The 26,998-nt window shown below is 40.8% G+C and overlaps 1 protein-coding gene across 2 annotated transcripts in view; it reads right to left on the reverse strand.

Annotated features, from left to right (window-relative positions):
* Positions 1–3,282: 3,282 nt before the first annotated feature.
* IDE (insulin degrading enzyme) overlaps positions 3,283–26,998 on the reverse strand; it is a 115,478-nt gene continuing 91,762 nt past the window's right edge. The window contains exons 15-25 of one of the 2 annotated variants that reach the window (XM_032432345.1): positions 26,642–26,786; positions 24,639–24,749; positions 23,378–23,498; positions 20,126–20,217; positions 18,569–18,680; positions 15,784–15,951; positions 14,089–14,361; positions 12,778–12,839; positions 8,928–9,000; positions 8,203–8,270; positions 3,283–7,540 (exon numbers count right to left, since the gene is read on the reverse strand). In XM_032432345.1, coding sequence (XP_032288236.1) covers positions 7,445–7,540; positions 8,203–8,270; positions 8,928–9,000; positions 12,778–12,839; positions 14,089–14,361; positions 15,784–15,951; positions 18,569–18,680; positions 20,126–20,217; positions 23,378–23,498; positions 24,639–24,749; positions 26,642–26,786 — 1,321 coding nt within the window. In that variant the 3' untranslated portion in view covers positions 3,283–7,444. The remainder of the gene's footprint in view (positions 7,541–8,202; positions 8,271–8,927; positions 9,001–12,777; positions 12,840–14,088; positions 14,362–15,783; positions 15,952–18,568; positions 18,681–20,125; positions 20,218–23,377; positions 23,499–24,638; positions 24,750–26,641; positions 26,787–26,998) is intronic. The other variant, XM_032432344.1, reaches the window with a different exon arrangement.

A 26,998-nucleotide genomic window follows, 5' to 3' on the forward strand; every position in this document is an offset into this window, starting at 1 on the left:
GCTTTTAACTAACTCTTAATTAGGTTAGGCTATGCTAGCTCAAGCCTTAGGTTCAGAAAGCCATAATGAAGGCTCACATTTATGCAAGTTTAGCCTCTTTGGCCGTGAAACAATCTAAGCAAAGCCCAAATTTCCTTAATGAGTTCCATGTTTTGGGAAATTAGGGACTTTACTGTGTGTGTGAAACTTTGAGATAGAGTTCAGATACTGGTTCAAAACTGGTGCTAGTCACCTGTAATAAATTAAAGTCTTTGAAGAATCAGATTAGCCAGTAAAATTCATTTGTCACCATTCTGGTCACTTTTGGGGATTTGGCCAAGGGTGACATACTGACAGCCTCTATGCCTTACAAAATACACAGAGGGGCGCCTGGGGGGCTCAGCTGGTTAAGCATCTGACTCTTGGTTTTTGGCTCAGGTCATGATCTCCAGGTGTGAGAGCCCTGCATGGGGCTCCACGCTGGGCATGGAGCCTGCTTGGTATTCTCTCCCTTCTTCCCTCCCTCTCTAAAAAAAAAAAAAAAAAGAGAGAAAGGAAGGGAAATGACCATCGTTTTGGGGGGACGGGTGGGTGGGGAGAGGGAGGAAGAGAACTTAAGCAGGCTCCATGCCCAGCACAGAGCCCCACAGGGGCTTGACCTCACAACCCTGAGATCATGACCCGAGCAGAAATCAAGAGTCCGATGCTAAACTGACTGAGGCACCCAGGCGCCCTGGGAAATGGCCATCTTGATTAAACTGTGATTCTTATATATAAGTCCTTTGTCTGATTTAAGTGTTGCAGGTATTTTCTCCAAGTCAGCAGCTTTTTTTCTTTATGGGTATCTTTTATTTTTTAAAGATTTTATTTATTTAGACCGAGAGAGAGAGAGAACACAAGCAGGGGAAGCAGCAGAGGGAGAGGGAGAAAGAGACTCCGCACTGAGCAGGGAGCTCGATGTGGGGCTTGATCCCAGGACGCTGAGATCATGACCTGAGTCAAAGGCAGACATTTAACCGACTGGGCCACCCAGGCGCCCCTATGGGTATCTTTTAAACACTAGACATTTCTAAACTTGAAAAATTTGATGGTGCCTTTTGCACTCTAAGAAACTTTTGTCTACCAAACTTCAAAAATATTTTTTCCTCCTAAAAATTTTATAGTTTTAGTTTTTGTTTAAATCTTTTTTGAGTTTTATATATACTGTGGGGTTAGAGTTGAGGTTCAATTTTTTTTTCCATAAGGCTATCTATTTATTTTTGAACCATTTGTTGAAAAGACTGTTTCTCTCCCATTGAATTACCATAGCATTTTTGTCAAAAGTCAATTAAAATCAACCCGGGGATCTACTTGTGGACCCTCTATTCTCTTCCATTGGTCTATATCTATCCTTACGCCAATACCACACTATCTTGATTAGTATAGTGTTTTTTTTTTTTTTTTTAAGATTTATTTCTTTGGAGGGGGAGGGGGAGAAGGAAAGGGAGAGAATCTCAAGCAGACTCCCCACTGAGTGCAGAGCCTGAAGCAGGGTTCAATCCCGCGGCCCTGAGATCATGACCTGAGCCAAAATCAAGAGTCGGACACTTAACTTACTGAGCCACCCAGGAGCCTCTTGATTACTACAGTTTTATATAAGATTTGCTAGCAGAGTAACTTTTTTCTTTTCCAGAATTATTTTAGCTATTCAAGATTCTTTGTATGTCCATGTAAATTTCAAAATCAATTCGTAAATATCTGCCAAATAATCCTGCAGGGATTTTGATAAGCATTGCTTAGAATCAACAGGGGAGAGCAGATACCTTAAAAGCACTGTCTTCCAATCCTTGGATATGACACAAATATCCTTTCATTCAGGTCTTTAAAACTTTCAGTAATGTTTTGAAGTTTTCAGTATACAGGGTTTTTCACATTTAAAAAGATTTACCCCGGGGCGCCTGGGTGGCTCAGTTGTTAAGCGTCTGCCTTCAGCTCAGGTCATGATCCCAGGGTTCTGGGATCGAGCCGTGTCAGGCTCCCTGCTCAGCTGGAAGCCTGCTTCTCCCTCTCCCACTCCCCCTGCTTGTGTTCCTGCTCTATCTCTCTGTCAAATAAATAAAATCTTTAAAAAAAATAAAAAATAAAAAGATTTACCCCTACTTAATTTTTGGTGTTATGGAAAATTATATTTGAATTTCGTTGACAGTATACAGAGATGCAATTGATTTAATGTTGATTTATCTCCTGCAACCTTGTTAATTATTAGTAGTAGCATTTTTTTTTTTTTTTAGTTCTTAGGATTTTTTTTTGTATGTGCTCATGTCATTTGTGAATAGACAGTTGTACTTCACCCTTTCTAATCTACTGCACCGACTAGGACCTCAAATACAAGTCTGAATAGTGGTAAAGGCATACATCCTCATTTCAGTGCAGATCTTGGGGGGAGGTGTTCAACAGTATATCCTTAAATATGTTACCACTAGGTATTTTATAAATTCCCTTTATTATGTTGAAAAAGTTCCCTTCTATTCATTTGCTGAGCTTTTATGAACCTTGTAAAATGCTTTTAGTGAACTTTGTAAAGTGATCACGTGGTTTCTCAATTTTGTTATTATGGTAAATAATACTAATTGATTTTCAAATATTATACCAACCTTGCATTCCTGAGAAAACCCCACTTTGTCATCAAGTTTTATACATTGCTGGATTCAAATTGCTAATATTTTGTTAATAGAGTTCCCTCCTGTTTTCTAAAATATTACATAAGATGGTATAATTTCATACTTAAATGTATGATAGAATTTTACCAGTGAAGACATCTGGGCCTAGAATTTTCTTTGTGGGAAGAACAGTAATTCAATTTCTTAAACAGGTACAGGAATATTCAAACTCTATTTCTTTTCATGTCTGTTTTGGTAATTTGTGTCTTTCAATAAAGTTATCTATCTCATTTGTCAAATTTACCAGTATATCGTATCTAAACAAAGACAAAGGGGACAAAGGCTGGTCCTTCCTTTGGGTGAGGTCAAACTCCTTACCGCACATTGCCTTTGTTATTAGGAGAGCCTTCCGAGATCAGACAAGATCGGGCACGCTCAGGGTGGGATGGCCGTAGACTGTTATTAGGAGAGCCTTGGTGACGAATGTAGGGGTGAGGAGTCATGATGTCTGCGACCGACTTAAAAGAGGAAGAGAGCAATATGTAGCAGACATAAAACCAGTGAAGACATATGGAAATTTATTATACTACTTTCACAATTTTTCTATAGATGTAAAATTTTTGAAAAAGGTTAAGTGATATATTCATATTCTATAACCCAGCAATTTAAAGAAATAACCAGAAAATCACACACGTATTCAGCACAAGGAGCTTTATCACGCATCAAAGTTTGAAAACAACCTAAACATCCTAAAAGAGGATCTGATAAACAAACGACAGTACATGACACCAAACACCCAACAACAAAAACAAAATCACATTTTTTCCTCAAGAGTATCTACGTGGAAAAATTTCAGTATAGACGATTGAAGGAAAAGGCTGCAACACTGAATATATGACCCCATCCTATTTGCATAGGAAAAAAACTGCAAAACAACCCCGTGATCTAAATGTGGTTGTCTCTGAGTGCTGGTGTCACAGGTGAACTGGACTCTTCCTCGCACTCCTTTCCTCAGTTTCTTAAAGGATCCCAGAGACTCTCATCACTCCAGCAGCACCAGAAAGGAGAGCCTGCATTTACTTAAGGGTTTAGTAGGCCAGGAGGCATGGTCTGGATTAACCCGAGCACAGGGAAGTTCTAACTGGCCACTAGACAGCCCAGCAGAGCAGAAACCACCACGGACTGGACAGATGCCTCCACTGTGAGATCTGGTCTCACTCCCTCCAAGACAGGCAAAGGTTGGGAGACTAAGATGGTACATATGAAAATGGTGAAGTTTCATACAAATGCAAAAGCAAATGCTTTTCTACTTTGTTCCACGAGTACATTCATGGACTTGGTAGCTCTTATTATAGGAAATCCACATGGAACGATGAGGTCTCGAGTTTAAAGATCAGAGTGGAGATTTCAATCTGTGCTTCCTGCACGGTCCTGGGCCAAAGGTTTAGCCTTTCTGAGCCTATTCCCACCCCTGAAAAACTGGCAATGATGAAGATAATTTGTAATCACTGTCCTTCCGTATCAAAAGATTTTTGTGGAAGAAGTCTGTGAGGGCGGTCTGCAATCTATGAAGTACTTTGTGAGGTTAATGTTCTTTTAGGGCATGAGTGGTCCAAAATGCCATAATATCTTTGAAAAGCTGGCCTTGGGTGAGAACAGCATTTCAGGGCACCAACGGGCGCTGACACAAGAAACCTCGGGGCGGACAGTGTTCAGGTTGACAAGGACAATCGACTTCATTTGACAGGCAGCACGGAATACCTGGGATCCAGAGCCCACTGGTCAAAGGCCCTGCCAGGGAAAGATTAGGAGGGTAGGAACCACCCCTACAAAGGGGAGGTGAGTATGTGAGAATCCTTTGTTTTCACCATAGACCTAAACATTCTGTGAAGCTGTATTAGAGAATACGGTAAGGAGCTCACACGATACCCCCATGCACCGTGCGAGGGGAACACTGCCCCACGCCCTAAACCTGGGGCTGCCCTGGGCCTCTGGAGAGGGCTGCTGCATCATCCCCGAGCACAGTGCTGACTGTGTGGGATGCACCATTGTCTAGGCTGCAAAGTGAGGAATGAGCACATTTCCTCTTGAAATGCCCATGTAAGCCAGCTGGCAACCACATTAGTAGAAAGATGATCTTGGCAGGGCGTCAGAGGCCAGTAATTGGACAAAATATCTGCCTAACCCGCTGCTGGACATGTGGCAAGAAGATGCAAAACTAGCTGTAGAGGAAATATTTTTGTTTTTCTCTACCCTCTTTTTTTTCTCCCTGGAATGCCAAGGACAAATCTTTCTGGGTTTGGGGTCAGTGACAATACACACAGCAAGGAGCTCAGCCTCTCACACCAAGATTCCTTTGACAACAGCGATCTACTCTTATGAGTGTGCAATCGGACCATTTATTTGACTAAATCACTGTCACCCAGATACACTAAAAAAAAAAAAAAAATTTTTTTTTTTTTTCCAAAAAACCAGTTCACTGCTTTCTGCATTAGGAATAATGAAAGCAAGAAATATTGTCAAATCGGGATGTTGAGAGGTAGGCTGGCCACTAAATCTGTAAAAATAATACAAATGCAAACGCCAGAGGTTAAATCCAGGCAATTTATTGTAAACAGGATTACCCTAGCACTCCACCATACCGGCTGTGTCACGTGCTCTCCCACATCAACCAGGCAGAAAGAAGACTTTTTTAAAAAGTCGTAAGTAATAACTTAGTTTGTTTCCCACAGATCTCATTTACTAAGCACTGAGTAAACAGCAGTATCCGGGATAGTCTGTTATTGCTCATGGACTGCAGCTTGGACCCACTTCAATGAATCCATTAGTATGCCTGAGTGATCCAACAGCAGCTCGAGATCCGATGTGGCAACCGGACGATGCTGGAACACCTTGCACAACAATCCAGGTTCCTGGAAGACTACATGAGATTCCTTTCAGATTTCTTCATGTGACTTTCTCATAAAAATGACACTGTTAAATTTCACCCATTTTTTTTTTTAAAAGAGCTAAAAATTACTCCATAGCACATAATTCTCCACAGAAAAGGTAGGTGGATTATTTACTCTTACATGGTGGATTTAAACACTCAGGGCTAATTTTAGATCCCTCTTGTATATATTTGCAGTTTGATGAAAAGCTGCATAGTCTACAAATGCATAAAACCAGAAGGAAGTGATGGCTCACGCACCTTCTGATGGACAAAGACAGGCTTCCCACAAGGAAGCTCCTGCAGGTAGGGGTAAAAAGACGGGTACAGCACCACGTTTATCTGACAGTGGAAATGGAGCCCCGCTTTCGAAAGCAGCCTCCACAGGTGTGATTCTATCATTATTGCCCCAAATGTAGATTATCCGGGAAATGGCAAATGTGAAAACCTAAGGTGTGAAAAGACATGACTCTACAGAAAGAAGTCCTGGCCAATCACTCCCATAGAGGTAAGATGTCATCGGAGAATGCCATCCTGTTCTTTGCCTGAGTTAGTGGACAATGGGGCCGCATACTGTTACTAGTGCCTGGGTGTGGAAGGATATTCACAATTTCTCTTGAAGCAAGGTTGAACAACAGTAAATATTTCAAAACAGCTGTTAAATCTACAGTAACAATTTCATCTAAAATAGTATCTCATGAAAAAAATAGTTTTTAAAAGTCCACTCCAGTCTTCATCTCTGTTTGTATGTTTATATTTATATATTCAAAAAATAACTTAACACTTAAGGCAATATTAGACTGGTAGCAAAAAGGGATTTTAGAGTCTTCTGGAGATCACACTATTTAAGAATCAAGGCTTTATTTTTTTATACCTTCAAAAAGGTGGCTTTGTACTTGTTGTCTTTTAAATTCATAATGGGGCAAATATTTCGGTTCATACACCGACTGCAATATCATGGCAGTAAAAAGTTACAAGTGTTTATAACAGCTGATGCTGGAAAAGCATGTCACACACTCAGAGGGATCTGAAGTCGACCCTATTTGTACTCATTAAATAAATACAATAAATGTTTTTGATGGGAAAAGGTAAAACTGATGGAACACTGCAAACCAACTATGAACAAGAATGTCAAATTAATTCAATCAGAAAGAAACAAATCACAGTAATCCTGAGAAATTCAGTTTGGGACAAAATTGATGTAAGGTAAGTCTGTATTTCTAACGTTGTAAATAAGCAGGGTGTTCTAGGGTTTTCCAGCATTTTACTAGTTTGAATAAAAAACATGTTCAAATTTTATAAAAAGATTAAAACCATGCCTTATGTAATCAGCAATTTCACTAATAAAAGAAAATTATTTTAGCTTTGTTCATTATTTGCCCAAAGTTAATGTTCTCCATTGATTTACATGAAACCACCAAGTAGAAAGCAAATTTGAGGATCAGTTTTTAAAAAGGTATTACACCTTTCTAAAGGTTTTAAAGCCTTTTCTGTCAACCTAGGAGGCTTTTAGGGAAAAAAAAAAAAACCTAACATATTGTCTTCTGACAAGTGACTATTTTACAGAATAGGGAAGGGAAGATTCTATAGGAATATCATTCATCATTTTAAGTACTGTTATAGAAGGGAAATTTCTCTTAGTAATGGAAAGAAAAATTTTAAAATATTTAAGAGGCATGTATTTAAAAAATATTCTACATCTATAAGATTTTGTAATTTAATTACTTTGGATTTTTAATATTTCTACATAATGACATTTGACAAACTCCTTTTTTTTTTTTTCTGTTTGTCTCTCAAATAGTGAACCAGAAACTATTAAAGTGGCCGAGGTTGTTTTCCTAGCCCCTGGAAGGCTCAGGGATGCATCCTTCTGCACTTTCCCACCCTTGAGGAATCTTCAGAGTTTTGCAGCCATGAAGTTAATATGTGGTTTCACAAGGGGAAACAGTGGCAAACCACGCTTGAACTCAGTCATGTTCTGAATCACTTCAGGCTGCAAAGAAAAAAAGTTCTCTTAGTGTTTATAGTCTAAAAAAGCAGACTTACTAGGACATCAATTTTTTTTTTTTTTTTTCCATACACACTAGTTTCTACCCCACATACTATGATCTGATCTTCCTCGATCAGTAGGGCTGGAGGGTCTATGCAAACCTACGGTGAGCGTCCCCATTGGGACCCAGGGCCAGAAAGAAGACGCTTGGCTTTCCTCTGGGCACACAAGGTTAGGACACAAGAGCTGGCACTCAAGTCTCCAGCAGGATGCAGGGGCTGGTGTACCTACTCAGCAAGGGCCTGGTCACACTGCCAGTTTCCTCCTCCTACCAGTAAATGCCAACCTTTCCAGATGATTAAAATATGATGGCACCATGGAAGGGGCTAGGTACCGACGTGGCTGGAGATAACTCTCTGGAGAGCAACATAACTGTTCAAACTAGAAGCAAAGGCAAACAAGTTCAGAGGCCCAGTCTGTCTGCAGATGACAAAGGCATGACCCCTGGAAGCTGTCAGAATGGCGACCCGGCCTTTAAGGGGAATGTAGAGGCTCAAACGCCTGGTGACTGGAAACCTCTCGTCTTAGGTGTCCTGATGAAAAAGCTCCTTCTAAGTAGGAAGTCCTCTAACCATGTAATCTAACATGACATTTGCATTTCTTACTTGTGGCAAGGCTGGTGCTTGTGACAAATTTATATCATTTTGACATGGGAACTCTCCAACCACAGGACCTAGAAGAAAATGAAAGGTTTACTGCTTACTTAATAAATACTGGCATACAAGGGCAACCTGAAAAAAAAATTGAAACCGGACTTGGCTCATTAAGAAACTGTACCAGTCCCATGTCCTCTCAGGCTTCCTGCTCCCTAAGACCTTGACTGCTTGTCCTACTTCCTACCCAGACTGTCCCCAGTGATGGTTCATGATGTTACTGTGGCTATAAAGCCTTGCCCACAGCAACTTTGGTGCCCATATCTGGCCTCACCGGACCCTGAGGCTCTGACCACCAGGAAGGATCCAGTAAAACAACTCAGAAGGCCAGGGGAGCTAATGGTTGTGGGGTAAACCTTGGCCATTCAGAGACAGAAGATGGGAAGGACTGAGCAGATAAACTGCATGCAGTGGTCCCACACAGTTTCTTCAAAGATATCCTGTGTTTTCTTGAAAAGCTGTGACCAGCTTGGCCACCTACTGCTGGCTCTCTCCTTCACTGCCTCATTTCCCTTTGCCCCTTATTTTTGCTTTGATAGGGCAGACCCTGCCTCCAGTTAGTCCCCTTCTCTACCTCTTTACTCTCTGATGCTCTATTAAGGGATGTGCCAATGGCAAGGGACAACCATCATGTACCTAAAAATATACTTTAAAAAAAGTCAACATTCAATACTTACAAGAATCCATTTCCCTGGCAAGAACATGGACGGATACCTTATGTCTCCTTGGGGCATCTACTGCCAACATTTCCTAGGGAGAAAGAATAGCAGGTGACACTTCTGCCCCACTAAGGAACTTAAAATGAAGTACTCTTTTATGAATATCAAGAATCAGCTCTCACACAGCCAGAAACAGAAAAGATGTTTCCCCCCACTTAAGAGTATTTTCTTTAGGGGCGCCTGGGTGGCTCAGTTGTTAAGCATCTGCCTTTGGCTCAGGTCATGATCCCAGGGTCTTGGGATTGATGGCTCCCTGTTCGGCAGGAAGCCTGCTTCTCCCTCTCCCACTCCCCCTGCTTGTGTTCCTGCTCTCGCTATCTCTCTCTGTCAAATAAGTAAAATCTTAAAAAAAAAAAAAAATGAGTATTTCCTTTAAACTCTACAGATTAGGTACAGTAGGCAAGAATTATTATTAACCCCATTTTACAAATGAGAAAATGGAGTCCACAGAGATTAAGTGATATACTCAAACTCCTGTAGTTAATAAGTACCTGGGCTGGAATTGAAAACATAGCCTAGTACTCATCGGGGTGTGACGCAGGGCTATATCTAGTGATCTTTTTTTCAAATATTTATTGTTATGTTAATCACCATACATTACATCATTAGTTTTTGATGTAGTGTTCCATGATTCATTGTTTGTGCATAACACCCAGGGCTCCATGCAGAACGTGCCCTCTTTAATACCCATCACCAGGCTAACCCATCCTCCCACCCCCCTCCCCTCTAGAACCCTCAGTTTGTTTTTCAGAGTCCATCGTCTCTCATGGTTCGTCTCCCCCTCCGATTTCCCCCCCTTCATTCCTCCTCTCCTGCTATCTTCTTTTTTTTTTTTCTTAACATATATTGCATTGTTTCAGAGGTACAGATCTGTGATTCAACAGTCTTGCACAATTCAGCACTCACCATAGCACATACCCTCCCCAGTGTCCATCACCCAGTCACCCCATCCCTCCCACCCCCCACCACTCCAGCAACCCTCAGTTTGTTTCCTGAGATTAAGAATTCCTCATATCAGTGAGGTCATATGTTACATGTCTTTCTCTGATTGACTTATTTCGCTCAGCATAACACCCTCCAGTTCCATCCACATCGTTGCAAATGTGTATCTAGTGATCTTAATGACTCCAGAGGCAATGGCCTGAGCTTAGTCAAGGGACGAGCACAACCTGCTCCTCTAAGAACCTTCTTAGATTCTGCACCAGGGCACTACCATGGTTCCTCATCTACCAAAAGAGAAAGGAAACTAACATTTCTCGAGTCCCACCTTGCATCAGGCCCTCTCCTGCATTAGCACACTTGATCCTCTGTAGGCTAAGTGTCACGATGGTCTGATTTTAGAGACACAGACTCTGAGACACAGGGCGGTATGATGACTTGCTTCACGTAGCTCACAGTGATGGTATGAGAGAAGCAAGCTGGTTCTCTCCACTCCACCAGGCTGCTTTGAAGGACTGCCCTAGGTCCTACCATGAACACCAGGACTGGTGAGTTGGTAGATCCTGTGGGAAAGTGTCTCTTGACCTTTTCCTTAATGCTGGACCATTATCTGTTTTTTCCAAAGGGAAAAACAAGTTGTGATGAAGCTTTCCCTGATTACAGCCTCGGAGGGAGAGGTCGTGGACAAAGCCACAGCAGCTCACTCACTGTTTACGGAGCAGTTATGACAAGTCCTGTGCAGTTGCAGTGCAAACCCTGCTGCCGGTGCACAGCAAACGCACCCATGGCTCCCTCCCGTGGCTCCCTCCTGTGGCTCCCTCTCACGCCCACAGGCCTGCCCTGACCCCTCCAGCCTCTTTTAGGAGCTTGGCCCAGGTTTGCCTCCAGTAACACACAGTACCTCACCTAAGACTGTCTCACCTACTGAGTAAAAAGTTTGCTTCCAAAGATCTAGTCACCATCCCTTTTCACCCAAACCTTCACTGCCCTCTTATCAACCTTTATCAGTAGAGCGTTAACACCCTCTTCAGTTTCAGACTAGTCTCAATTTCCCGACCAACGCTAGACAATCTCCATCTATCTTTCTATCTTCCTTCCTTCCTTCTCTCTAAGATTTTATTTATTTATTTATTTATATGAGAGAGAGAGTGCGAGCCCAAGAGCAGGGTGAGGGGCAGAGGGAGGAGCAGACTCCCCATGGAGCAGGGAGCCTGACAATGTGGGGACGCCATCCCAGGACCCTGGGATCATGACCTGAGCAGAAGGCAGACGCTTAACCGACTGAGCCACCCAGGTGCCCTAATCTCCATCTTTTTAAACACAAACCAACCAATAAACAAATTGCATTTTCTTGCAAACTGTATTCTAAGGAACACTGGAGTCCCAGGAGATACTTATAGGTATTTTGTGGGGAGGGAAAAAAAAAAAAAGAAAAAAGGATGCATGATGAATCAATTTAGGAAGTTTCGTTAGTCAGGGGCGCCTGGGTGGCTCAGTCGGTGAAGAGTCTGACTCTTGGGTTTCGGCTTAGGTCATGATCTCAGAGTTGTGAGATCGAGCCCACGTTGAGCCCTGTGCTCAGCCAGCTTGGGATTTTCTCTCTCCCTCTGCCCCTTCCCCGGCTCACACTCTCTCTCTCTCTATTTATTTATTAAATAAATAAAATCTTAAAAAAAAAAAAGTTTTGTTAGTCAAAATTAAATGCTGGGCTAAAGAAATCTTTATTGTGGGGTTTCTTAGAACTTTTAAAATGCTAACACACTCTGTGATTCTCCAAAAACAAGAATAAAGAGTATAGTCTTTCCCAAACTTACATGGTCATGAAACCCTTTTTTGTAGGGGCCCCTACTAATATCTTGCGGAACACTAGTGTACCATGGAACACAGCTAGGGAAACGATGTTCTAGACTTAGCTTAAGCTTGGTAATTAAACTCTCATTTTTTAAGACAAGAAAGAGTCTTATAACTGCTACTCTTACAAATTCAGTAATTAGCTACTACTTGTAATTTCAAATGAATAATAGAATTTGTGGCGGGAAAGAGAAAAATCTTCATTGCTTGTGGAAACAGTAGAGTAAGTTATATTAGGACATCACTCTTTTTAAACACCCACAACTATTAATGCCTTAAATGAATGCTTTAGAAACCAAAAAGAGCTGAACATGATCACCCTTTCTTATAAGCCACTGGGAACAGAAACCTAACTTCACAAAGCAAATAGTCTGAAGCAATAAACACAACTAAAACTTATTTTATAATATCAACGAGGAAAACATTGATTTAAAGCATTCTGATTAAAACACTTAAAAAACTCAGGCTGAGAATTACTACTGAAGAGCTAACAGCAACAGAGACCATTTATTTTTTATTTTTTTAAAAGATTTTATTTATTTATTTGACAGAGAGAGAGAGACAGCGAGAGAGGGAACACAAGCAGGGGAGTGGGAGAGGGAGAAGCAGGCTTCCCGCAGAGCAGGGAGCCCGACGTGGGGCTAGATCCCAGGACCCTGGGATCATAACCTGAGCCAAAGGCAGATGCTTAACAACTGAGCCACCCAGGGGCCCAACAGAGACCATTTATTAAATGCTAAGTGCCAATCACTTCGCACACCTCATTTCAGTTAACACTCCTATTAATCTCTATTTTGTAAATAAGGAAACTGAAGCTCAGAAGCTCTAGCCCCTGGGTCTTCATTCAGAAGCCACACGTGCTCCTGCCGCTGCTTCATGGGTAAAAGAGCGTCAGAGAAGGTGAGCTGACCGAAGCTGCAGCTCTAAGCAGGGCAGTAGGTTCAAAGCAGTAACATACAACACGGCACAAATAACAGTTGCTTATGAGTCAAAATCTAAACATGTAAGTTCAACTTACCTTGTAGAATTTGATGATATCTTCCTTGGTAAGTGTCTTTAAATATGCAACTTCTGTATTGTCTGAAAAAGCATTCAAACAATAATTTACTAATATTTCCATCTTAAGTAGCCCAGAATACTACATTAAATGACAATATGCTTCACTCCAGTGCTCTTAGGTATCCCTATTTTTAAGCGATCACCTGCTCCTGCAAGTAGTGAGGGGATAAATATCAATGAAGAGTAAGAAGATATCCTGGCTCTCTACTTAGGAGCTACTGGATCTGTAGGCTGGTCACATCAACTTTTCTGAGCCTCAGTTTCCTCATCTGGAAATTGGGGATAATAACTACTTAAAGGGCTGTCGTGAGAACAAAGGGAAAGGATGAATGACGGTAACACGATGCTACCCCCATGGCAAAGGCTCAAGAAATGGGAGGTACCATTACCAATGGCTAAAACAATGACAGGTAAGGAAACGGAGGCCCAAAAAAAGGTGTCTTGGCCAAGATCGTCAGCTTGCTGGTGTCAGAATGAGAACACAACCCAACCCCTGACTTCCAGGGCAGCTTAGCGCCCCACACTGTTAATCTCTGCTGTAGAAGAAGGAAGCCGATGAGTGGGAGACTTCAGGGAGCACGGCGGTGCCAAATGTAAAGACGCTGACACACTTTTGGAGATCCCTGCAGGCAAATGTTCAAACCCCTGTGCCCCAGGGCAGCACTTATCTCAGGAGAGTTCAATCTGCACATTTTCCTTTTTCTTTTTTTAGTATTATGGGAAATAGATAACTACGTATCTGTGCTCAGCGCCTCAGGGCACACTAACTGAACACAACAAAGTGAAATTAGATTTATTATTACTGCATTATTATGAGATACAGGTAGATCCAGCTCTAGTTTTAGAGAAGAAAAAAAGATAAAGTTTCTAATAAAAACTGTTATTACATTAAAAAAATGGTTCTTTACGAACCATGCGAGACAATGGACTCTGAAAAACAAACTGAGGGTTCTAGAGGGGAGGGGAGTGGGAGGATGGGTTGGCCTTGTGATGGGTATTAAAGAGGGCACGTTCTGCATGGAGCACTGGGTGTTATGCACAATGAATCATGGAACACTATATCAAAAACTAATGATGTAATATATGGTGATTAACATAATGATAAAAAAATTTTTAAAAATGGTTCTTTAGAAGCGCTATGCTCCACACCCCCACCAAATTAGCACTGGAACATCACCTACAAGACGAGTACCACTTTGTAGAACGGCTTCCATGTCCTCAAATGTTATACTTATATGCCATAAATGTCAGGGCCCTAATTTTGCCTTACCTCTGTCAAAATTGTATTGCTGAGAGATGATTTCCCCCCAATATTTAGCACACTCTGCGGATAGTTTCTTTGGTTTGTCTAGTCGACGAATTGCTAATGCTTGAATGTGTTTCTGAAAAGCCTCTTCTGTCATGTCCTCTATGGACTTCTCCATGGTGATTAGGAAAGCTTCCACTCTGCTCTCTAGGTAGTGAGGCGGCTTTTCTGACTGGATGATGAATCGTAAGCCCTGAATGCCGTTGGCTCGACGTGGCCCACTGAAGACAATGTAGCCTGAAACACAAACACCAGCCAGTCAGGACCCTGGCATTTGAGCTTGGGTCACTTTTAATCCTTCAAAACTTCTATCAGAGCAGTAAAATCTTTCAGGCTTTATTTTTTCCACCTCTGAAGAAATATAAACAACTAGGATATCCTAAGTTCCTAAGGATAGAGCAAAAGAGCTCTCTGAAGAACAGTTAGAAAGTTGGGAGAGAATTCTTTCTTCCTAAAAAAAAGAAAAGAAGAAACCCTCCTCATTATTCAGTCTCACATCCCACAACTCCTCACTGTGTGCTAGCTAATCATCCTCAATCTATGTTAAAGCCATTCCCATCCCTAGGATAGACTAAACTCATTTTCCTCCCCTAACCATGATTCCATCTCTGTTTCCTTTCACATCCAAGTTCCTTATGTGAATCCATTCCTGGACCAACTCTATTCGGACTAAAAATTTCAAGAGACCAAGTCACAGAAGGTCACACTTGCATTGTCATCTTGTGAGTTCACGCACGACCACTCTGCCACGTCCTTCTAAAACTGGGCTTGTGGCTTGTGTGACGCAGCTGCTCGGCCCCGAACCACACCTCTGATGGCTGTGGTGTCTCCGGGTCCCACTTTGAGGAAGTCACTGTCTTCAGCATGACCTTCCGACTGAACACTCTTGGCAACATTTACCACACTGCACGGTAACTCTTCCTTTATAGTTTGTTCATGGTCTGTCTCCCTTGCCATAATGTCAGCTCAGAGAGGGCACGGACTTCACTTCTGTTCGCTGCTGATTGACAGTGAGCTCCTTGAAGGGAAGGGCCATCCATAGCTTATCCATTTTCCTTGACCAGCATCTAGTGTGGTGGTTGTTTAAAAAATGAAAATACTCGGAAAGACTCACTCAAATCCTCTTTCATTGGTTCTTCCCAGTCATTACTGGGGCTTCGTTCTTTTCTCATTGATTAAACCTGCCAGGATCTCCAGGATTTTTAATAGTGCCTAAAACTCTGCCTGAAATATTTTCTCAACAAACACTTAATGAGTACCTTCTATATGCCCCAGGCTTGGGATAAAAAGATGGATAAGAGATAATACCTGCCCTCAGGGAACCCAAAGTTTCATGAATCTAAGCTTCTCTACATGGCTTGCTTTCCATAATAAATAATCTGCCATTAGCATCCTCTCTCCCTACCCAAAATGTCCTTTATTGACATGTATGTACCCTAAACACAAGGTCTTCTCCTTAAGAACTGCTTTAATGTCCATAAGATGTTAGTTGCTTATTTTTTAGAAGCAGATTCCCCATAAACAAAGTTTTCACAAGCCTTTCTCAATACAGCAAGGCTGCAGCACCATGCAAGGGGACCGTACACGTGGAGAATGTTTTCTGAGGACAACGGTTGCTCAAAGCCTACGGTATCGTACTAGTCTCCGCTTCCCTCTCACCTAGCTGCTCCTTGGTGCGCAGGGTGTTGAAGCAAGGTTCCGAGATGATTTGACAGAAGAGCTCTAGAAACATATTCTCTGAGGTGCTCTGCATGTCTGTCTGGTAGTAGATCTCGATGCCACAGTTATTGTGAACTTCATTCCTCTGCTGATACACAAACCATCCTCCTAGGAAGTTTCAAAAAGAGAACAGGTTCAAAAACTTATTTAGGGTTTAATAAAGCCAATGTTTTGTCTGGCTTTTTAAAGTTGTTCTATTTGGTTGGTGTTTTTCGGCAACTCCAAACTGCAATTAATTTATTAAGAATGTGAAACTCAACTAACTTACCTAAGGGAATCCTTAGGTAAATATAGCGATTTGAACTTGGCAGGCCCCTCAATAAACATTCATCGAATTTAAGGGACAAAGAACTTACAAAAGACCCATTTTATGGCTAAGTATTAATTATTAATTAAGTAAGATCCACAGTTAATACAATGTACAAGTTAGTGTATGTACTAGATTAGAAGTAGCTAATACAGATAAGAACCTCAACGGAAATACCACTTATGTTTTAATAAACATACAAAAACAATTCTTTTAAAATTACTAGTTGTGCCTTTATTATTTATTATTATTATTACTGCATTTCAATTTAGTATTTTATTCTCAATATCAACACCCACACTAAAGATCATTTCACAAATTCACACAAATGTGTACAATGCTTGGAGATAACTTAGCCTGATAGCTCCCTGTAGAGAGAGGAAACTAGGACCCTGAGAAGTGGGGGGACGTGTCTAAGGACACCACACTGGAATGGTGGAGAAGAGTGAAGACTAAAACTCAGACGTGTTGTCAAATACCTCACCAGAGTTACGAAGAGATGATCATGCTTTAGGATTTAATAACTTTACTTCATGAGCCGTCAGTGAGCATATATAGTGTTTAGTACTCAGTATAAGACTCCCAAAGAAAACTTCTCAGAGTAGTAATGATGTTTGCTCACTTACAGATGGTGATTCAGACATCAACAGTGAAGGGAGGCACACAAGCTGAAGTCGTATTTCACCGATTTCATTTTTCTGACCAGATCCAAGTTTGACCCACAGTCACACTTTCTGATCGTATACTGACGGCACAAAGTCTCCTCTCCTCACAAGTCACTACTCCCAATTTCTAGCCTTTTCACATATATCCCAAACTGTCTCCTCCTTCACAATGCCTGAAAATTTTCTTTTTAAATTATAAATATTGTCTTCTGGAGAGTTAACTGAAGGACTGTGTAAGACAGTCACACCTGGTCAACTGGCTAAATTAGAATGATTTCCTAACACCTAGCATTTGGAGAATGGGATGTGAACTGAGCTATTTCTGAGCATGAAACAACTGGCGAGTGCACCTGGAAAGCAAAAGAGATAAAGCCGTAGAAGAGGAAAGAGAAAGCAGGAGGTGTGATAAAAAGAGGTGTGAAAGACTGATTTCAATTTGAACATCTGTTTCTGGACTGGCCTCCCTTTGCCCGACGCCCAAGTGCTATGGTTTCCGAGTGGCAGATCTTGATTCTTCTTGTCTGCCTCGTGGCGGTGAGAGAGAACAGACCAGCACAGGTTTGACACGAACCGTTACCAGGTCTGTGATGATGCAGAAGAGTAGAGCTGTGTTCAAGGTATCTCTGAGTGTTCAACAATATCCTGAGGTAACACCGTGTTGGAGTAGCTTTAGCAGCTTCTCAAAGGATCCAGACACAGCCCCCGACCTTAAGAATTGTATAGTCCAACAATAGAGATGGACATGCACCTCAATCCCAATGCAAGAGAAGTACTCAGTAGCTTCAACAAGGAAAACTTCAGAAAACCTGTGCTGGGAGGTCTGAAGAGGAAGACTACTTCCAGCTGGGAGTTTTGGGAAAAGTTTAGTGGAATGGGTGGTTTGTAAGATGGGGCCTGGAAGGAAGAATAGGGTACAGATGTCTATAAGGAAGAGAGAAGGAAAGGGAGCACAATTCCAGGCAGATGAAATAGTGTGAGTGTAACAGTGTGTGTTTGTGTGTGTGTGTCTGTGTGTGTGTGTGTGTAGAGGGGCCGGCTCAGAGCACAGACCACACATGCATGGGGAACAGCCAACAATCACATTTAGCTAAAAACAACAACAAAGAGAACAAAAAAAAACAATGCTTCTCATCCTCGGTCTAATTTACTACCTATTATATAATTTTGAACAATAACTGAAAATAATGCTTAATGAGTTTTTCTATGAAAAGAAACCATTGTTAATACAAAAGTAATCCAACACTGCAAACCCCAGTACATTAATTATTACCCATTCTTTTATGCTAATTCCTTATGAAATATGCATGTAATGAATACATGGTGTTGTCTGCACCTGTGAGTTTCCTAAAACTATTTCTGCCAAAGACTCCTATGGGCTTCCAATTCAGTATGATGATTCTAGTGTCCATTTTTCATAAACAGATTTTATTTCATGCTTCACAGTCAACATTTCTTTAGCTTTGTACCTTTTTTACTTCCTAACTCTTCTACATTCAACTACCAGTCAATCCCAATGTCATTCTCTTCAAAATAATTGCCTACCTCCAATTTCATCTCTTTGGCCTTCCTACAGAGAATTTTCTGGCAGAATTACTTCTCCTTAACCATACTTCTATAAATAGTAGAGGATCCCAGTAGATCTTTACCATAAAACTATACGTTATCATCTAAGTGACTTCAACCCACCTGTAATCACCCACAACATTATGTCAAAGTAGTCTGTTACCAAAGTTAATAAGACATTCCAACTTACTGTCAGGGAGCTGAACTTCTCTATACCGAACTAGCTGACTTGGAAGGAGAGGTTTTGTATGAGCATGTTCAATGAGGGTGTCTTCAACCATCTGCATAATTCCTAGTGCAGCCTGTGGGAAAAGGGCATAGCACATTACAAAACTACAAATGTTATCTTGTCTGTGAAAATAAAAATAGTATACTGGGTGGTGGCCCATGCAATATGAAAACAACATGCTTGTGAAATACACTAGTTTATCATAAAAGTGGATTTTTAAGCCTTAAATATATTTGATCCTATTCAAATGGATAAACATTGAATTTGTCAACTGGCAATACAGTCAATATGGTAGAGGTGAAGAAAAACAGAGACCCAGACCAGCATCGACAATGATCTCAATGCTGCGGGAAAAGGTACCGCCGAAGCTGGAGGGGTACTGGTGACGGAAAGTTGGTCCCAAGTGAATGACCCTGACAACAGACACTTGGGGTTATAGCAAAGCAAAGGAAATGAGTGAGCATAAGGCTTTTAAAAAACATAAAACTGGGGTGCCTAGATGGCTCAGTCGGTTGAGCATCCGACTCTTGGTTTCAGCTCAGGTTATGATCTCAGGGTTGTGAGATCGAGCCCCGCATTTGGCTCTGTGCTCAGCGGGGAGTCTGCTTGAGATTCTCTCTCTCTCCCTGCGCCCCCCACCTCCACTCACGTGCACTCTCTATCTCTCAAATTAATAAATAAAATCTTTAATAAATAAATCTGACCTTAGTAAAAAAATCCTGTCCCTGCCACTTATTAGCATCTGACCCTGGGCATAATGTTTTGGAGGCAGGGTAGCAGAGTAGTAGGGAAACTGTGGGGTCTTTTTTTTTTTTAAGATTTTATTTATTTGTCAGAGAAAGAGACAGAGCGAGCGAGCACAAGCAGGGAGAGTGGCAGGCAGAGGGACAAGCAGGCTCCCCGCTGAGCAAGGAGCCCGATGCGGGATTCGATCCCAGGACCCTGGGATCATGACCTGAGCCAAAGGCAGACACTTAACTGACTAAGCCACCCAGGCATCCCGAGAATGTGGGGGCTTGAGAGAGGCTGCCAGAATTCCAGAATGGGAATTCCAGAAAGCCTTCCATATGCTAAACATGTGGCATGTATCATTTAATTTAATCTTTACACTCTAATTTACAGATGAAAAAAACTGAGTACTGAGAGGTTAACACATTTCGGAAGAATAAGTATCTAGTATGTGGCAGAGTCAGGATTTAAATGCAGGCTGATTCCACACCATGTGCTCTTATCCACTACACAGTCCTGCTGTCCTACACAGGGAAGGGATAATTATTTCCATTTCCTCCTGTGATTGCACAAGGCAGGCAAGAGCAGAGGAGGCAGCCATGAAAGTAGGTCCACAGTTAGCCACCATCATTCTACTCCCTCATACGCTGTCCTATCTTCCTCCATAGAGCAGAGAAGTCAACACTAATGTGCTTACAATCACACTGTGGTGGTGCATAGTCTTAGGTCAGGGTAAAGAAAATCTCTTACACTGATCCATAAAAGTCTGCTAAAACCCCAACCACGCACCTGCTTTGTTATGTTTCCATGGAGAAGGGCTTCGATGTGCAGCCGTGACAGGAGCTGAGGTATGAAGGCCTTAAGGCGAGGAAGGGTGACATCTATGAAGGTGTAAAAAATAGTGAGCTCTACCTATGAGTTTTCAAAGGAAACCACCCTGAGCTAATTGAAGATTTACAGAAGAATTACAAAAACAGTACAGAGTTCCATATATCCTTTACCCAGTTTCCCTGAAGATTAGTATCTTTCCATAGCACAACGGTCAAAACTAAGAAATTAACACTGCTACAATACTAGTCACTAACACGGTTTTTATTTGATTTTAGTTTTTCCTAATATTCCTTTTCTGTTCCACGATTTAACCCATGATTCCACCTTGTATTTAGTTATGTGTCCTTTAGTGCTGTAGGTTTCCTCTAATCTATGACCGTTTCCATCTTTCCTTGTCTTTTATGACCCTAAAATTTTTGAAGAGTACTGTTCAGTTACTTTATGGAATGCCCTGTGAGTCTGTCCAGTGTTTTCCCATGACTAAACTGAACTTAACTACTCAACTACTAGGAAGAATACCACAGAGGTAATGTGCCCTTATCAATGCATCACATCAGGGGAACAGGATGTTGATATGCTGTCGTCCTGGTGATGTTAACACTGACCACTTGGTTACGGTGCTGTCTGCCAGATGTCTTTACTGTAAGTGCACTGTTTTTATCTTTCAGTTATAACAGAGTAACTCATGTATGTTCTACAAGCAATTAGGTAAAGCCATCTGCCCATCAATGCTGACTTTCCCGATTGTGATTAATAAATATTTATTTGGGGGAAAATATATTTTGAGACTATACAAATATCCTGTTTTCCCTTACTCATTAATTTTAGCATCCAATGGTGCACTGTATCAATTAGTATTATGGCACCATAATAGTGATTTTTCTGTTCCCCTCATTCCTTTTCTATGAATTGATTTGACTCTTCAATAAGAAAGAGTTGTTCCTTCTCCATTAGGACATCATACTAGTAACTGCTGCCATGGATGCTAAAAACAGTAACTAAAATTCAAAGAGAGACATGGGAAGGGAATTAACCTTACTTACTTACTCTGGGTCTGTCACTTTATACGTGTTATCTTATAAACCTCAAAGTATGCACTACTATCACAATTTTAAAGGTGAGAGAACCAAAGTGAAGGAAATTTAAGTTTCTTTCCAAAGGCATCAAGCTAGTAAGTTAAGTTGCAGAGCTGGCACTTGACCCCTGGTCTGACTAATCTTGAAGTGCATGCTTGCTCTCCAGACCCCGTGAGCTCTCTCTGCAGATCTCTACCACAACACCTACTCTCTTCGCCTTACTGAAACGATCTGTTTACATTCAGGTGTGGCCACTAGACTGGAACTCCTTGATCCAAGACACCCCATCTATAATGGATCACTGTTTATCTCAAGCAACTGAAGTCTAGGGCTTGGTGCACAGCAGGCGGTCAGTAAATGCTGTTGAACCAAACTGGACTCTGAGGTTCCTGCTACCCTGGCACCTGGACAGCCGACTGACTGGCAGCCACGAGGGAGCCAGCCTCTCACATTAAGTGTTGCCACATTAAGCCACGTCGACATTACTGGATTATTCTATGTGTATATACATACACCGCAGTAGAAGGATTATTTATTTGAGCAGAGAATGTCAACCAAAAAAGCACTTTCTCTATAAAAAACACATTTTAAATTTCATATGCCTTTGATATACTTTATAGAGCTTATTTTGCTTAAAATTTATATACCATCTGACCCAGAATCTAACAAAGGGGGGAAAAAATGCAAAACTTTTGCTTTTTGATTATGCTGAGTACAGGTTCAAGTTTTAAAATAGTTTTTAAACCAATTATGTGATTTAAAAAAAAAGGTAAAATTCTTGCTGTTAACTAGACGTGACTCAAACATTTTGCAAAGTCTATTAACTGTCTGGATTAAAGATGCATTAGTTCTGGGGCGCTTGGGTGGCTCAGTTGTTAAGCGTCTGCCTTCAGTTCAGGTCATGATCCCAGGTCCTGGGATTGAGCCCCGCATCGGGCTCCCTGCTCAGCGGGAAGCCTGCTTCTCCCTTTCCCACTCCCCCTGCTTGTGTTCCCTCTCTTGCTGTGTCTCTCTCTGTCAAATAAATAAATAAAATCTTTAAAAGAAAAATGCATTAGTTCTAGCTAATGAATTTATAATCTATATGCCTACCCAATGTCTGAGGCAACCAATAAAATGTCAATACTCTGCTCGATCTGTCACTGAGGACATCAAAAGTATTATACTTACATAGTAAGCATAAGGACTTGTCATAAAATGTCATTAAAAATTCAACAGTATTCTTTTACTGCTGAGCATGTGGGGGAAAAGATTAGTTGGTAAAGTAATGCTGACAAGGGAGACAGATAAAACAATAAAGGGTACTATCAGTCTACATTCTTTCTAATAAAACAATCCTGAAGTAATTTCATTCCATTCAGTAGGCATTCATTAGATGCATACTGAGGACATACTTTACACTGGATAACAAATAAAGAGAATAAAAAGAAGGCATAATCACTGCCCTCAAGGAATTTAGGACTTTCAAGCAAAACTTCTGATTAGAAAAAAAGCAACAAAGAATGACTCTTTAAGCTTTACACATTTTCCAGTTTTTAACTGAACAAATCCAAAGATGCCTGAGCATGCTTCCTATATGATAAGACTTTGAAGCTCAGCCCTTTTATCCTCTTCTGAAAACTTCAATATTAACAAGGTAAGTGTTTTGGTCAAAACCTTTAGTCAGCCACAGAAATCTATGAACAGCAATAACTACCTGCTATGGGTCCAGGTTGAAAGCAGCAAATGTGGCTACACTGCCTGAATACCAAAGCCATTCCAAAGGCCACCACTGCTTTTATATTTGAAAAAAAAAAAAAAAAGTATGCACAGCTGTTTTTTTTTTTAAGATTTTATTTATTTATTTGACAGAGAGAGACAGCGAGAGAGGGAACACAAGCAGGGGGAGTGGGAGAGGGAGAAGCAGGCCTCCCGCCGAGCAGGGAGCCCGATGTGGGACTCGATTCCAGGACCCTGGGATCATGACCTGAGCCGAAGGCAGACGCCTAACGACTGAGCCACCCAGGTGCCCCAATGCACAGCTGGCTTTAATAAAACTACAAGTTACTAGAAAGCATAAACACTAGATACCAGGATAAATCATAATGATTTTAGAAAAAAATGAAGAGTGTTATAAGTAGAAAACGAGCCTTACCATCCAGGGCTTCTTTTAATTCATCTTTAGTCCAGGCCACTTCAGTCATCAGCAGGCGGAGGTAGTACATGGCGTGCTGGTGAGGCTGCTCAGCTCGGAAATTGTTAAGAGATCGCATATACTAGTAAAGAGAGAAACAGGTTCATTAATAAGTCCTTTTAAAATCATTTAAAAAAGATCAACTATAATCAAACTTCATTCTGCATAAATCCTGTGTTACTGGGATGCAGGAATATCTGTTTCTTTCTCCTTTTTGAAGTGAGGTAATTTAGAATGGGGCTTACTCTAATATTCTCTGATTCTTAAAGGGCGTGCTTTTTCTTTGTCTGGGCTGCTGCTTTATCCCCAGCGCCTGACATGTATTCTAAGTGTCCTCACTATGGGACATCTTTCACTCCTCAGAAAGTCATCCCCAGTTTTCAGGGCCTGCATCTCATGGTATCCTTTGATTCTGTACCATAAGGCTATTCCCAAAGTCTCTATAAGCAAGCAGCTGTCCATTTACATATACAAAATACTGGATCTTCATCTGAAAACTACATTTGAAAATGGTAATTTTTCTTCTGGTGTACAATTAAGGTCACAGTTTGGCTTTTAAAACTGCTATCCACCCCATATTTCCATTATCAGGCCAACTGTGAGTTGAGTTTAAGTGGAAGATACATCAAGCCTAAACAGTCTGCCCTATTGTGACAAGGTTCTCACAGCAGGCAGACCTCAGTCACAGAATCATGTGTCCTTCTGAAGTGGAGGGTGGATGAAACTTTCAAGGGGTCCCTCACAGCTACTAGGTCTACCTCAGGCTTCTCTCTGAAAGTCAGTGCTGCAACCTGCCCAGCTCTTGAGGGTCAGGTGTCCCCAAGTCACCCAGGGTCACTTTCTGAGGAGAGCATAGGACTTAGCAAAGACAGGGTGAGAGGCCTGCCATAAGGGTAGTAGTGCTTCTCCTCCTCTCAAGAATGTTCACAATAGGGCGCCTGGGTGGCTCAGTCGTTAAGCGTCTGCCTTCAGCTCAGGTCATGATCCCAGGGTCCTGGGATCGAGTCCCACATCGGGCTCCCTGCTCGGCAGGAAGTCTGCTTCTCCCTCTCCCACTCCCCCTGCTTGTGTTCCTGCTCTCACTATCTCTCTCTCTGTCAAATAAATAAATAAAATCTTTAAAAAAAAAAAAAAAAAAAAAGAATGTTCACAATAAGGCAAAATTACCACCTTATGTTTATGAACAACAACAAGATTACAAAAATGAGTTCAGAAAACTTACTGCCTCTTTGATAATTTCAAATCTTTTTTCATCAATCTCAAAGGTAGCCATTTTCTCAATAATCTTCTTTAGCAAAATCGGCTGCTTGTCATTGTAACCTTTCACCGAGAGCTACAAAAAAGAGTTCAGGGTATTAGAAGTCCAAAAATATCACGAAAAAACCTCCAAATAAACACCTTAAGCTTGATTTTTAAACACCGAGAAAATCCCAAAGCCAGGTATATTAAAATAAAAGTGAAGAAGAAATTCAACTGATTTATCTTCTCATAAATATAATTTAGCTTAGGAAGAGAACATTAACCATCTTTATTTACTAATAACCCAAAAGCCTAATTTTGCTATTCCTAAACAAAGTCAACAACAGGAAAACTCACCTGATGCCAGATTACAGAACACACCATATCATCAAAATTCAAGCTCTCATTAAATCAAAATTAACTACAGACTGTGTTTTACGTTTTATCTTCAAAAATAACTTGTAAGGAATGGCAGGCTTAAGGTTTTTATAGACGTGGTAAAAAGGTAAAAATTACCAGTAGTATCATCTAGCCAACTGTTAGGTATGTCTCAAAATTGTTTCTATTTAAATATTTTTTTAAATTCCTCTTTGGCGATGTCAGGCAGCTCCAATTTTGTGTGTGGGTATGTATATTTTTGTGGCATTTTGCCATTTTTGTCATTCAATGTTGCCCAAAAAGGATCCACACATCTCACCATTGCTTGTTTAATGAGTTCTCCTGATATATCAAAAGCCAACGGCAAAACAGATGTACTGTGAGGACACACTGTCTGTACTATCAGGACTTTTGTCTTGGGACAATTTACTTTAATAGTCTCCAAAACCTAACACTGGGGAAAGCAGGGAATGCCTATTATTATATTTCCACACAGTGGCACCCACAGCAATAGAGGACACACCGCAACTAGAATACCCAAGAAAGCCTCTACCTTATACAAAATGATAGGTGAGAACCTCAGGAGTGAAGGTCATTACTGGCCATGGACAGCACATCATGTACCATGGGAACTAGATTGACAACTAGCAGAAAGCTCATTCTGTCATAAATTAAAAACTACCTATTTTAATGATAATATGCTACTAAAACTCAATAGCAAAAAATAAACAACAGATTATTACTTTTCTATTTGGAGTTTATTTTGATCTCTGAGCTTCAAATTTCCCTAGACGCTGAAAATGGTTAGTTATGTACACACCTCCACATTAAATGAAAACTACTGGAAATTTTACTTGTGGGGAAAAAAAAAGGCACTGCAAAATAAAATTTTAAAACCCTAAAACCTTTTGCATAAAAATTCATAAAGAGGAGTACAGAGTACACAGCACCTGCTCTCATTTTAGTTGTTACTAAAATGTACAATATTTTTTCAAGAAAAGTGAAGATGAATGTGTGCCATAGAAGGGATGTTAATTTGGAAATGAGATAAAAGCTTGGAAACACAACAGAAATAGTTTCAGGAGAAAAAAAATCTAGTTATTTCTTGGGATGTTTTTAATAATGCTTATTTTAAAACACACTTAAAAGTAGTTAATGGTGCATGCTACAAAATAAATTAAATGAAAACATCAAATGTATTTGAACACAGGAGCTTTCTACTGCTGTCAGCAAAAATAAAGGAAGCTTATAGAGGAGTGAAATTCAAGCACCACAACAATAACTACAGTTATTTTTCACTTACAGATGTTAATACAGTCAAGCACATGGAAAGAACAACATGCTTTCAGAATTAGTGTGTTTCACATTTCAAGCAGAGGAACATGCAAATAAATGTAGCACACATACATGTTCACAAATTGCACGAAACTCTACTGAATCATTCATTAGTGGAACTACTACTAATTTGAGTTCTTCAATCATCAAAAAGGTGCAAGGAAAAAACCATCAACCTTCTTGTTTAAAAAATGCAGAAGTTAATAGTTTTCCCAAGCTCAACATAATGCTTAAACGGTGTGGCACCTTTTCTTTGGTTTTCATTTTACTTACAAGTATTGCATTCATTCCTGATGCAATGCCATAGCTCAAACCTGAGAGGCGTGCTGCATATGTATACTCTTTTAAATCATCCTTCAATAACCTGATAAACAGGTATGTCATGTTGCAATGGAGAGGATCAGCATAAATGTAGCGACTAACAAAAAGAAAAACAAAAGAAATGCTTTGATACCTCAAGCAGTGGCATGGTAATGAAGAAACATGACCGAAGAGTATGGATATGCAGCCTCATGATCTGAATGTCTAGGGAAACAGAATCAGTCAACCTTGTTTTACAATGCCAGGAAGACATAGATTTAAACCTCAATCAGGGTCCCATTTTGTTTGAGGAGAAAAATATGACAATCT

Source organism: Phoca vitulina, unplaced genomic scaffold (assembly GCF_004348235.1).
Source record: "Phoca vitulina isolate PV1807 unplaced genomic scaffold, GSC_HSeal_1.0 scaffold48, whole genome shotgun sequence".
Lineage (NCBI taxonomy): Eukaryota > Metazoa > Chordata > Mammalia > Carnivora > Phocidae > Phoca > Phoca vitulina.